This window comes from Pleuronectes platessa, chromosome 12 (genome assembly GCF_947347685.1).
Source record: "Pleuronectes platessa chromosome 12, fPlePla1.1, whole genome shotgun sequence".
Taxonomy (NCBI): domain Eukaryota; kingdom Metazoa; phylum Chordata; class Actinopteri; order Pleuronectiformes; family Pleuronectidae; genus Pleuronectes; species Pleuronectes platessa.
Window position 1 is genome coordinate 15,762,100 of NC_070637.1, and position 13,830 is coordinate 15,775,929.

A 13,830-nucleotide genomic window follows, 5' to 3' on the forward strand; every position below is an offset into this window, starting at 1 on the left:
ATATGCGCAGGGAGCTAGATCTAGAGAAATTTTATTTTAGATCTGATTCAGTAGCACATTGTCTGTTTCCTTCTATTTGCTGTGGTTAGTAATAATACTTTTCTCACATATAGGATTGAAACTTTTCGCTGAAATTTACAAATTGACAACTGACATTTTGGACAGAGGCATTATTTGATTTAGAATTTATGTTTTAGTCTGCGTTTGTCCCTCTGTTAGTTCGTAATGAAGATTATGCAAAAACTATTTGATGGATTACCACGAAGATTGGTTGAAGGATGCCATCAAATTTTTGGCAAATCCAGATTAGGGGACAGATACAATTGACTGAAGTCCCTTGACTGCACAACATTTTTATTAATTTCTCAGAGAATAACTTGTGGCTCTAGATGAAGAACAGCAGTTATGTTTATATGTCTGATATTTGTGAGTGTGATCAGGGATCTAGTGAATTTAAATGTGGTTTAATACGGGCATTGGTACTTCTGTCTGTGAAGGAAAGGTTTATACCTTGTTTGATCATGTTAGAGACTGCTCAGTTCTGTTTAGGATTAAGTATTTTTACGTTTATTATTTACTTCTACGCAGAATATTGATGTATATGTATTAAGTCAAATGATTGGACCCTAAAGACTTTTAATTACTAATGAGGGGGAAAAAATGTTTACCAATTAAGCCACATATTCTTTGAGGTTTTTTTTAAGCCTGATATTTATAGTCAGAATGACAGATGTATGCAACGTTGTATTTGTGTGCATCATATTTTATATCGTACGACTTCCTGTAACTCAGCTTTGTCAACAAACTCTGCCCTGTCCCACCCACCTCGCCTCATCCGCGATGCGGGTTGGCTGCTGCGCCTGTCGATCACCCGTCGTCACAGAGGTGTTGTTCGGCAGGTACGATGATGTCGCCAACAATGGAGCAGCGGAGACCGACAGTGACAGACGGTCCGGTCCGCTCCGGGTGCAGGTTCTAAGGGGATGAGTTCAGCTTTGGCCGCAGCGTTTCTCTGGATAGCTGCACCGGACGGGACGGGACTGAGAAGCCTTCTGGATGTAGCCTAGCAGCCTGCTACCAAAACCACCGAGAAGCCTAGCCATTGTTTCGGTTGTCGGCTAACATGGCAACGAAAGCTAGCGCTAGCAGCGTCAGCTAAACGGGCTCCGCCGCCGCCGTCGTATAACTGCAGAAGTTCTCGGTAAGCAGGCTCCAATAGCTACTGAGCATCTTACGTCGAGTGTCTCATTTAAAGTGTGAGGTTTAAATACTGTGTGTGAGTCTGCCTGTGCTAACGTTAGCCGCTGGAAGTGTGTGGAGACATTTGTCAACTCCATTCATCCCCGTTGTCAGGCAGCTAGCGGCTCACCTCTGTAGCTCCGGTGGGGTTAGGGTCAGTGTATTGTGATGTTACACGTAGCCTCGTTTTTTACTTGACAAGCTAAACGTCTTCTTCAGAGAATGGCCTGTTCTCACATCTCCTCGGTCTCTGGATGGGTTCACCTCGGGCCTCGTTCACTAACAACACAAAGCAAACAATCACCAACTTGATCTTCAGTGCTGTGAGTTCTTACAGATCCGTCAGGACCCCGGTGAGGTGGGATATCTCTGTTCAGAGGAACAGTGTGTTCCCAGTGTCCTGGACTCAAAGACACTGGGAGTCAGGGTGACATAGAGTAGCCATCAGACAATACACACTTGGCTCCAAGGAGGAACACAGGACCACAACTGAACATCTGTTGTTTCTGTGTTTAAGTGATAGAAGCTCATGTGCACTTAAATCAAACAGTCCAGGTTTAAATGACCCAACATGAATTGAGATCTTGAATCCATCTTGTCTTCCTCCTTCAAAAAGAATCACAATCAGGGTTGATTTCTTCGTCGGTTTACCCACATAAGGAATTTGTAGAATTGTGTGTTTGTGCATAAGCACAAATTGAAAAGTAGGGAACAGCATATGAATATTTAGAACCCCACACAAAGATATTTACAATAATAACTTTAAATATGTACAAGTTGAACGTTTGTACAGGACGTATATGCATTGAATGATGGGTCCCTTGAAACCGGCTGCAGTCAGAAAAATACTAATCTTTTCGTTCTGAGTTTCGGTCAATTGGATGAATTTGCCTCTCGTTCAGATTATATTTTATATGAAGTTGGTGAGTGATGTGACACAGGAGGTGATCTGTCAGACACAGGACACCTCATACCGCCGTTGGGCTTATGTAACACACCTGATCTTGAATTTTGGCCGGGGCCCTTAAACGCTGTGCTGAATGTTTCATTAGATGGTTACACATGTCCGCAGCAGCCGATGCATGTCCCTGTTCCAAGCAGTTTCTTATCAATTTTCAGTTTACTGTATTAACTCAATCTCAAGGACAGTTTGTATTGCCCTCATGGAAAACTAACAGAACTACGTCCGCAGGTACATGTCTAAATTGTTATCTCAGTTATAGAAAGTATATTCCCCACAGTTTTATGATGGTTCCTGTATTTGGAAGTTGTACAATCTATCTAATTAGAATATTCACCCTCCCTAAAATAAAAAATTGCCTAAATTATATCGCACTTTTCACACACACATTCATACCGTGCATCTATGTGCAGCATTTTCTCTGTCATACTCTGCTCATACTTTTGGCCCAGCAGTCGGGGGGAGTTTAGGGCTCTCTATCTTGCCTGAGGATACTTTAGTGACACAGAATGAGTTTGTGTCTGCAGTTGAATACATGGTTTGATTGAATTGTCAAAATTATGCATTCATGTTCAAACCAAATGACTGGCCACCAAAAGCTTTCTTGTGAATACTATGCGATTGCTGAGTCAACTTGTAAATGTCAAATTTCAAACTGTTGGATTGTTGAAAATATATTCTCAACAGTTGGGAAGCACATAGTTAATGATAATCATGGAATGCCTCTGTTTCTACTTAACAGCTGTGGTCATCCTGCAGGATGTGTGACGGTCGTGAGGCCAGTGAGCAGTGCCTGTCCCTGCCGTCTTCATCCTTGGCCAGTTCTCCCATTTCACCATCTCCCTGAATCTGTCCACCAAGATGACCGACAGGAAGGAGCCGCCCTTCTTTAATGACGACAGTGCGGGAGCTTTTCATTACAAGATCCCTTTCTATGACACTATGGAGCTCTTCATAGAGACGTTGACGGGGACCTGCTTTGAGCTGCGCGTGCTGCCCTTTGAGGCTGTCATTTCAGTCAAGGCAAAGATCCAGAGGCTGGAAGGTACAAAGCACACTGATTTGTTGTTTCCATGTTGTTCAGTAATAGTGACCATATTTTTAAAGCAAGGATATATTTCACAGACTATGAAAAACTATATTAATGATTTGATAGACTTAGAAGGCTACATAGAGACCTCCCGTGGAATACTAAATATTATGTAGAGCCTATCATACTATTTGTTTTGGGTTATTCAGTATCCTGAGGTTTGCTGCGTTGCATACATCTGCTCTCAAATGTTTTTTATGTCTGCGCCGTTGACTGTGATCAGAGTTTCATTCTTGGCTGAATTTAGCGTAAAGAATATCATAAATAAAACTTAGATGCATCGTCCCTCCCCACTTTGGTCAGTGAGTAGGTGAGAGGTTCTTTTTTTATTAAAACTATTATCTTTTATTAAAAATGTAAATATTCCATCTTTAAATGAATTAAAATTCAGTGGGTGAATCACTACAGGACATGTGTGTGCTCAAGCAGTGGGTGCTCGTAAAATGAACCAAAATGACTCTGACCCATAGCACACATTGCTATTATTGTTCTCTTGGTTCATACAAAATGGAGGAAACTGGTGACCAATGCTGAATCACAGTCTGAAGTAATATGTTGGTGGATTTTGGACGAAACTCACAGAATTGTGGAAATAGATAAGTTTGCTGATTTTATGTGAAATGCAGCTGCCTTTGAAGAGAACAACAACAACTGGTCAAATCTGGACTCACATGTTGGCTTGTCTCCCAAAGGAGTCACAGGAGGCAAAATCTCTTGGACAGTTTAGTTTAGGGTTGGAGTGTGTGGGTTGTTTTGGAAATCAAAAACCTTTTCTTGTTTATTTTGACCTTGGTAATCCTCTTAGGTTGCTTTGTTGACGACCAAGATGACCTTCCACATCTCAGTTCTGTGCAGCTGTTTTTGGTTTTGGTCAGAACGGCCTCTCTGTACTCTGTGTGCGGAGGTGTGTCAGCCAAGTGTGTGTGTTTGTGATGGAGCATACCACTCTGCGAGGAAGGGACCACTGCTCACTCACCACACTGGCTCCCCTCCAGAGCCGGGTCGGAGAGTTCACTCACTGTGGGCACAGAGAGCTTCCTGACTATGCATACACTGCATCTCATTCCAAGGAGGAGCTGTTGAGAGCCTTTGTGTTCATTAGGCTGTCTTCTCTCTCTACTGAAACCACATTGTTTCCATCTGATTTGCAATGTTAAATACAATAGATGGCGTAGTCCAATCCACCTCATTTTTTTACACTTTTAGCTGTAGTAAATGTACTTAGTCATCACATTTTTATTTATTTTAGCTATAAGTGCGTGTCTTCTGTGATTTGCCGTTTTCCAGCAGTAACATATTTCTGTCTTTAGGGGGCAGACATGAATCATCTTTAGCGGCTGTTTCTGTTGTCAGCCTTCTCCTCTCACCCGTCTGTCGGATCAGAGAAAGTAGTCCATGAAATATGAACAGCTCCTTGTCAACTTTGGTTGTTTTCTTTCTCCCTCTCACTGTCTGTCAAGGTATCCCTGTTGCCCAGCAACATCTTATCTGGAACAATCTGGAGCTCGATGATGAACAATGTCTCCATGACTATGGGTAAATCTATTCCTCTGACCCTTTCTGTCCTTCAGAGCATTGACACCAAGGCGAGTTTACACATGGCTTGTTTGAGCAGTTACCAGCGACGTTTAAAACCACGTTCAACACGTGTAGCGTAGTTTGCATGTGATCTTTAAAAGCCTTCCTCCATTGGCTGGGACTCAGCCTTAATTTAACTCAGCAAGCTGTAAATGAGCCAGGCATTTAGAGATGGATAATCCATGTGACACACTGATCACATTTAGAGAGCTCGTCCCTCCACTCCTGTCACCTACTGAGAAACAGACCTAACCCTCCGGTGCACCGCCGGCTACAGCTGGGGGTATTGTTGTGAATGCTTGTCACTTAATTTTCCACATGAACAGCCCCGGTGACATCTCGCCTATCTCTCTGTGGCCTTTTAGAAGCAGAGGGGTAGAGTAGGCAATGAAACGTCTGCTCACATGAAACTAATGTTGCAGTGGAATTCTCAGTCGTGCACAAGTTCATCTGGAAATCAACCCGGCCCTCAGAGAGTTGTTTGCTCTAGATCCGAGCCTCTCAGAGGCAAAGAAATTTACCATAAATGTAAATATGTACTGTATGTCGCCTACTGATACTTCCTTTGCCCCTTTTACAATATATTCGCGGTTGAGTGGGTTTCAATACCGCTCACTCATACTGCTTTTTGTGTTTGCAGCATTGCAGAAGGCTGCACTTTGAAACTGGTCTTAGCTATGAGGGGAGGGCCAATCAACACCAGGAGAGGTAAAAAATACGCCTGCACAGTCACATTATCACAAGGCATTCGTGGTTTAACATCAAATCAAAATCTAATCTTTTGGCCAAATCTCCAAACACTTTTCGAAAATGTATATTTTAACCAACAGTAACGATAGAAGATCCTATCAAAGAGGTGGCTGACTTGATGGAGAGCACCAAGGAGGAGGGTTGGGAGAAGAGCACGACCAACAAGCAGGTCACGTTTGTGGTTTATCGAGAGGGTGACCAGCTAAGTTTCTTCAGAGTGGTCGACAGGGGGGATGGTACTCTGACCCCTTTGTCTGAATCGCTGAGGTAAGGATATTTTCTGAATTATCTGCCATATCGAGGGATCTCACGATACCAAAAATGTATCATGAAATTTCCACGATTCTCCATAACCAATAAAATACCAGGGGCAAAATCAAAAGAATAAGTCCCATTTACTTCAATCCATTTATTAAAATATTTGAACATACAAAAAACAACAGTGGCTATGCAGCCTTCAAGTAATACATTCAAAGAAAAGACTATTAACATTATAAAACGAAAAGTGTCGTGTAGAAAAATGGACTTTACATTTATCAGGTATAACTCAATGACTGTAAGAAAACAGCAGAGGCTGCACACGCAATGAACTACCACACACGCACACACACCCCTATATACTCAAGTGCCAGAACCTCTGACCAGTGAAGGTGTCCACCGCAACGTGTAAAGTGAGTGCAGGTCAGTGGGTTTATAGACGATGCAAGAAAAAAATGTTAACACCAATGTTAAACCGAATTAATACGTATATTAATATAACTAAGCATTCAGTGTTGATTATTCAGTGATGGCTATGGATCGCTGCTGCTTTTTTAAGTTTGCTAATTGAGTGTTTTTCTCTCTCTCATATCTTCCAGTGGTGGATCAGTGTACAATGTGTATGCAGAGGAGGAGGAGGATGGAGAGAATTCTTCAGCTGCAAAGCAGAGCCTTGAGAACTCCATCACGATGAACAAAATGAAGCTTCTCAAAGCCAAGATGGAGGACATGAACCTGAACAAGAAAGTAAGCGGCTGCTGGCGTCGAGGAATCCGTTTTACCGCCTGTCAGCGAGCAAATGTTGCCCAGACACCCTATTCGTTTTTACCCCACTTTTAAGATGTAGACACATAGAATACTGCTCCAAATAATCATCGAGTAATATGATAGTCTGCAGCCATTTTACATTATGCATGGATACTTCACAGAACACTAATTTGCTGGGTTAGTGTTTGTTCGAGGAGAGAACTTTTCATTACATTAACTTCACTGGCTCTGTAGTGTTTTTATGCTCATAATTTATTTATACAAGCGTCTTCATTCAAGAGATGAGACAACCCCTATCATTTCAGAAATTTTAAAGGATGAGGAATTGCGAAAAATCTCGAGTACATTTGATCTGATTATAATATGAACGCCTGTGTCTCTGTTCTCCAGCCGAAGAAGTCAGCGAAGGTGAAACCGCGCCCCCCTGTCGGCCCACATCCCTGCGGCGGCTCCCTAGGACCTTCCAGCACACGACACCATCATCGCCTCTTTCGCTCACTCCCCCAGACCAACCAGCCTCGGCAGTCAAATGCACAACTACCTCCAATTGCTGACCATGAAACCACAGACCCCTCGCCCTCTGCTGCAGCAACTTCAGTCCACTTATCCATCCCTAGACGACCACCTCCCTCTTTTACCTCGTCCTCTTGTTATATGCTTCAGGAGGAGGAGCCGTGGGAGACGTGCCCACCATTTGCAAAAATACGGCCCCCTCCCAAAGTTTCCCGGCTGGACATCGGCAGCACCAGATTGATGAGGGACTGTGTGTACCCTCAGCTGCCTCCACTGTGTACAAGGGGGGCACCTGAAACCATATTGGACCCAGCTGAGGAGGCAGGGGAGGCAGTGAGGCTGGGCTTGTTAGATGAAGCGACTGGGGTGGTGACACCAACACAACCTGGAGCTCCATTTGGGGAATTGTCAGATTCTATGAGTCTGGATGTGTCCGCCCATCCAGAGGGAGGTTGTCTGTCCCTCGAGGTTGGCGCTCAGCACCAGTTACCCCTCTCACCCTCCCCACTTAGTACCTGGACACTTGGGACAAGTGATACTCTCACCAGCAGAGCTGATAGGACACAGCGCAGCACATCTTTTCATATCAGCCCTCCCTCTCCATTACCCACATCCCCTTCTACCAGGCCACTGCCTCAGCCTTTCGATACCACTCTCTCCTGTTTACAGCCCAGCCTTCAAGCACAATCCTCTGCACATGTGAAGTCAGGGAACACGTCCCCTCACGCCCCCACCTTGTCAGCTCATCCCCCGCGCCTTCGTGGTGTTATAGTGGAGTCGTCTGCAAAGAGGCCAGAGCTGCTCTCAAACAGGGAAGCAAGAGGCATCACTAAGTTGGCCAACCAAGCCTACAAGGAGCCCCTGGGACCTCTGAACAACTCCGAGCTCTTGCCCTCTCTCTCATCAAGGGCCCCAGACAGCAGCAGCGGCAGGGATGACCGTGGAGAGAGTGTGGGACTTGCACTGGCACTGCCCTCTGCTTCTGCCTCAGGACAGGGCAGTCATGGCTCCAGGCTGCCATCCATCCCAACTAACCGGCTCCTTCAGGATGATTTCATCAGACAAATGTCACCGTTGCCCCGAGCAGCTGCCTCTTACATGGTGACATTGTTTGCTGTTATTATTTGTATTGCTCACTTTTGGCTTTGCGCTTTTTGAAGTGTGCAATTTCCTACAAATGGTTGTCACTTTAACTTGAACTTATTGTGTCCCAACCTGCAAATATAGCAGAGGCTTTAAAACAAAGTAGAGGGAAGCTTTGTTAAATATTATCTTACAATATTATATTTTTTATGATATTTTTTATAAAATTCTCATGTAAGAGATCAGAACTCTAAAAACTGTCATTTATTTGGTTGGACCAAAATATAATAGATATTCAGTTAGTAAATAGAATGAAATTATTTCTAGTGAATTTTACTAAATTAAACGGGCAAAATACACAAAGTAAAAAAATTGAAATATTAGTCATCATATTTAGAAAACTGCTATGGAAGAACTCCCACACACGGTCGGACTCGCCATGATTTATCTGCCACGTTTCGGCTTCTGACAGAGAGAAGCCATCTTAGGTGGGGAGTGGCTGTTGTTTTGCAACCAATTGCATTTCTCATGCACACCAGGAAAGATCAAATATCAATTGGCTATATCACATTCTCTTGTGCATTACAGAAAAAGAGCTAAATACTGTGTATAGGATGTTCTGAATATAGAAAACCGCTCGAATATCAGAAATCTGAGGTAGTGACTTTCAATCATTTTTAAATCAGTCTTTGTTTTGTTCTTTCCTTATATTAAGTGAACAGCTTCCCCTTTACCATATCAGTACTTTGACCATCTCTTTGGCTCTTACAACTGTTTATATATAGAGTTAATGAAAAGAATGTACAGACTTTTCTTACTTGGTCAGTTGAAAGGCACTAAGCTCTTTTACATCAAATCTAATTTTCTTGAGAGTTGAGCACTACAGGTTGTTATATTGATTTGCTCTGTAACATTTCGTGTTGTTTTCACAGACCACCAACACTATTGCATCAACTGGAGGAGTCATGGCCTCATTCGGGAGAATAGGTGAGGGAGACGCACGTACACCTCCATGTTAGGACTAGAATCCACTGTGAGGAAAGTGTTGCATCGTGGTGGTTGGTTTGGATATTTGAGTTTTGGGAGAGAGTTATTGTATAGCACTGTAGTTTTAAAGTGCTGTTAGCCAAGCCAGAGTGCATACATTACAGCCATTCAGTGCCATGATGCGCTTGTTGACATGTTGTCAAGTGAAAAGCCTAAAGTACATGTTGTATGAGGGATACAACAAAGCACCAGGGTTTTAAATATTCAGTATTTCTACCACTGCAGAAGCAGCACAAACAACAGAAGGCCGTGAGCCTACACACCAGCACTCATTTATTTATGTGAGCCACTGATACGCTCCGATTGGTCACAGGGAATATAGATAAATACACACAGATCAATATATAAAGTCATGAGTCATGACTCTCCATGTTCCTCTATTACTATACATTTGTTTTGCAGCAGCAGTGTTTGTTGGAGGTGCTCCAAATTTACAATAGGCTCCATTCAAAACTGAATAACCCAAATTGTACCTCTTTAAAACCAAAGGTTTTTTAAACAGCTAAAACAAGGTGATTGACTCCCTTCTCATTGGCAGTAGAAGAGTTTGCTTCTGTGTTTTTTTTTCCACCAGTGAGTAAGGATCTACGTCCCTGCACTGAAAACAGAGGCGCTCGCACATCACTGTCTTGCCAAATTAGTGCGTTCCCTTAGCCCATTAGAACCTGTGTCCACTACAGAGTAATTTGACCCGGGAGTAAATGACCTGTATCGATTCAAATAGCAGACAAAAGGCAGCTTTCCAGCCAAAGAGAACTTGGCTGGATAGTCCCTGAATTAAATGCGATCAAATTCAACTGAAGTCCATTCCACAGCAGAATGTGGGAACATGTGAATGGTTCTGAATATATTTGAATCCACTGCATGCCTGTATGGCAGCAGATTAAAGTGCACAGAACAAATAAAAAATCCAATCCCACGCCCAGCTGCTTGACAGAGAGCTTTGTGTACCGTCATCACAGAGCTGTCAATTCTATCTGTGTGTTCCCGTTTCCTCGCGGCTAACCAACCTAGCTGAGCCTCGTGCTTCCACAGACACGATTATCATGGGTATGATCTGACAAAACCAGTGTTCCCTAAGTTAGGAAATGAACTCGGCACGGCTGGCAAAGCTGTTTTCCTGAACACTAACGTACGTGACTGACAACTTTTGGGGAATTTTCAAGAGTTTCACCAATATGCTACAGTTGGATCCACTTTAATTGACTGCTCCTATAAAAAAAAAAAAACGGTGTCATAAACCAAGCTTGAACTGTCAGAGTTCACAAAGAAACTCTAGATAATAAGACATGAATGTTGCAGTTCTAGACTCTGTGGGTTTCACCTGATGGATGTTAATCAGACAGAGTACATAGTATGAAAACTCTCTGACGTGACAATGAGGTAGAAACATGGACACCATGAAGTAACAGGTTTCAGAGAAGTGCCAAGAAACTTTTAAGCAACAAGCAAACACTCCAGTTCGTAAATGCCTGAACATTTTCACAGTTGGTGAAAATGGCTGCTTCTGCTCAAAGAGAAGTAGAACATGACTCTTAAGTGCTCAACGGAGAGAAATCCTGTTTTACCTCCATTAAGTGATTCGGTGTTGATATGTCCCTAATATCTCCTCGGCTGTGTGCAGACACCACAAATACATAAACGTATTAACTGTATGATTTAAAGACGAGAACCTGCTACAGGACGATGAAGATTCTTTTCAGACATTAGTAGAAACCTTTTCATGCCATCAGTTATTCCACACTGGCTCCCGTAAAGGGACTAAAAATGTTTCCTCCCTTCTCTCAGGCACTTCAACCTACCAGCTACCTCCAGTCAAGGCTCCCAATGGCGGCAAGAAGAAGAGCTCAAAGCACTGCTTCCTCTGTGGCAAGAAGACCGGCCTGGCCTCCAGCTACGAGTGCAGGTACAACTGCCTCCAGCGTCTCTGCCTGCACTCACTCTCTGATTCTTTGTCTATTTGTCCTCGGAGTTGGAGTAAGAAGTGGTTTCTATCCGGCTCATCATTTTGTCTCTCGGTGAAAACACCCCTTTGTTCACTGCTTGTTCTGCCACAAGTTATTAGCTTTATCAGAGTTTCTCTCCACCTCATCAATCCAGATCACCTCCCTCTCTGGGTTCTGTCCAGGGCAATACACTTTGGATCTGATGCAACAATGTGTAAATCAGGTGTCTTAACATTAGCCCCTAGAAGAGGTTGAGGCATTTAAAGGATGAAGCTTCTATTGTGTTACCTAAAAGATGAACAGATACCAGAGAAGTCAAATGGTTTTTGTGTTTTTGTGTATGTAAAAGTTCTGCAAACGTAAAAAGCTTGAAGTCTGCAATAGGGATGCCGCACTAGTCAGTGTTACACAGTGTTCAGACACAGACCCATTATACAACTTGCTCACCGCCGACTCTGTCTCTTTCACTTTTATAGACATAAATTATGATTGGTTCGTTTTTGTGTATCGGTGGTAGTGCCCACGTCCCCAGTTATCAGTACTTAGTCTAATGCTGCAGTCTGCAAGTGTCTGTGCTGCACAGAAGCAGGGCCCCTCTGCCCGGCAGCTGTTTACATTTTTCTGTCTGTACCCGCTCCGACTCGTCACGTCAGATTCAGGTCAGGTTGTTATGTTCTGCAGCAAAGTCACATCACACAGTAACTGACTTCTCACACGAGGAGAGGAGAGTTGACCGGTGATGAGGATTTTGGTGTCAAAATATATTTGAACACATTTGATCTGGTTTAACCATTTAACACTAGCGTTGTCATAAGTTTATTACCCGGTGCGACATTTTCCACACCGTAGCATCCTAGACTGGGTTTTACCGGGAGGGGGGCCTTAAAGAGACAGGATCCAAACCAAGCGTTTAAAGAAAACCGCTGAAGAACCTGCAGAAGTGGACAGTGTGAAGAAAGTGATGTGTTTTCTGAACATTAGAGCATATAAAGCTTTCCAAGTATAACCGGGATTTAATTATGAATCTGAATATGGGCAGAATATGTCTCGTCTAAATTTCTAAATTTCCCATGGAGGATATAATATGTCTCAACATTCAGTCTCGGCAGAATAACCACATGATTGAGCAGGTGATGTTTGCTTATAGATCCATTTAATGTTTCATTTGCTGACTGTTAAGTTTTGAGAGGAGTACTATTTCCACATCAAATTTCTTTATATACCTAACATAGCGACATGTGTGTTAAATATTTCAGGTGCAGTCACAACTTCTGTGCCGCCCACCGCTACGCAGAGACACACGACTGCACGTACGACTACAAGAGCTCTGGACGGCGATTTCTGCAAGAGACCAACCCTCTCATCAGTGCTCCCAAGCTGCCCAAGATCTAGAACCCACAACCCACATCCCAAACCTCTAACCGGGGGATGACCAAAACCACCACAGGTTAAAACGACTGAACAGAGGAGAATTTACAGACATTTTAAACAGAAACGAGGCGCTTATTCACCACCGTGTGCTTTTTCTTTTCAACAGCCAAGTTTGCTTAAAAATGAAAAGAAGATATTCTGTAAAGCCGAGTGTGAACAAACAAAAGGGGACTGAAGTGGCACAGAACTAATTATCACCTCTTGACAATGTGAACTGTTTATCCTTTTAATCTGTTACCTTGTTCCTATTTCCACTGCGTGAAAACAAAACAAAAAAAGAACCTGTGCATGTAAGTAGGTAGTTTTTTGTTTTTGTTTGGGCTAAATATATCTGCTGCACGTTCAGACATATCTATTTTTAGTTTTTGTAAACCTTTTTTTAAACGAAATAGGACCACTGATGACTTCTCATTCGACAAGTCTTTGACAGATGCACTTTAGAACTATCATATTTATACATTTACTTTTCCTTATTGTGAGGGGGAAGGATACTTATATCTCCGTTTGTCTTATGAAGGTGTTGTCGTCATCATCAAGATTTTTATATTCTGCGTTTTTCTTACACAGGCACATATACATAACAACATCACTTTCTTAAAAGAGTACAAGACACCGACTTAACAATGAAATACTTAATATTTATCAATGAATTCTACTTATTTAAATTCCAGATTGGTTTTGAAATAGTAAGTATGCAATGTGTGTAGGTGTGAATGTCAGTTGTAATCCACATGCCTATCACGTGAACTGTATTAGGATTTGGGGGCATGGTTATGGTATTTATGATGTGTCTACAGTACAGTGGTTGCCATAAAAAAATCTTTTGTAAGTCTTTTTTATTGCTCAGCTGTTGCAAAAACTTAAAATGCTGTTAAAGTATCTACAGGGGTTTGATCTAATAAAGTCTCTTTTAAGCGTTTGGATCCAACACTTGTCTGAGATAAGATTTCCACCGGATTTATTTCTGATAAGGAAAAAACCAAGTTCACAGTACTCTTGGTTGTGCTCTAATTTCCTCTCGCTCTGCAGCTTCCTGTCCTCGAGGCTTCTCATGCTTCTTCATTATTTACTCACTGAGGGTTTGACTTTTCCTGCTGCTCGACCCTTAATGGCTCTCATCTCATTGCTGTGAAGAAGATGAGAAACGGATTCTGTTTGCTATCACG

At 42.7% G+C, this 13,830-nt stretch overlaps 1 protein-coding gene across 3 annotated transcripts; it reads left to right on the forward strand.

Moving 5' to 3' along the window:
- Positions 1–50: 50 nt before the first annotated feature.
- zfand4 (zinc finger, AN1-type domain 4) lies at positions 51–13,592 on the forward strand. Of its 3 annotated transcripts, XM_053436542.1 has the most exons (11): positions 51–1,201; positions 1,459–1,562; positions 2,943–3,245; positions 4,751–4,826; positions 5,509–5,576; positions 5,699–5,885; positions 6,476–6,623; positions 7,035–8,258; positions 9,173–9,227; positions 11,076–11,193; positions 12,490–13,592. In XM_053436542.1, the coding sequence occupies exons 3-11, from the start codon at positions 3,062–3,064 to the stop codon at positions 12,623–12,625; spliced, it is 2,196 nt and encodes a 731-aa protein (XP_053292517.1). In that variant the 5' UTR covers positions 51–1,201; positions 1,459–1,562; positions 2,943–3,061; the 3' UTR covers positions 12,626–13,592. The 3 variants fall into 3 exon arrangements, with proteins under 3 accessions (XP_053292517.1, XP_053292516.1, XP_053292518.1); XM_053436541.1 differs by lacking the exon at positions 1,459–1,562; XM_053436543.1 differs by lacking the exon at positions 1,459–1,562 and having other exon boundaries at positions 2,960–3,245.
- The last annotated feature ends 238 nt before the right edge of the window (positions 13,593–13,830 follow it).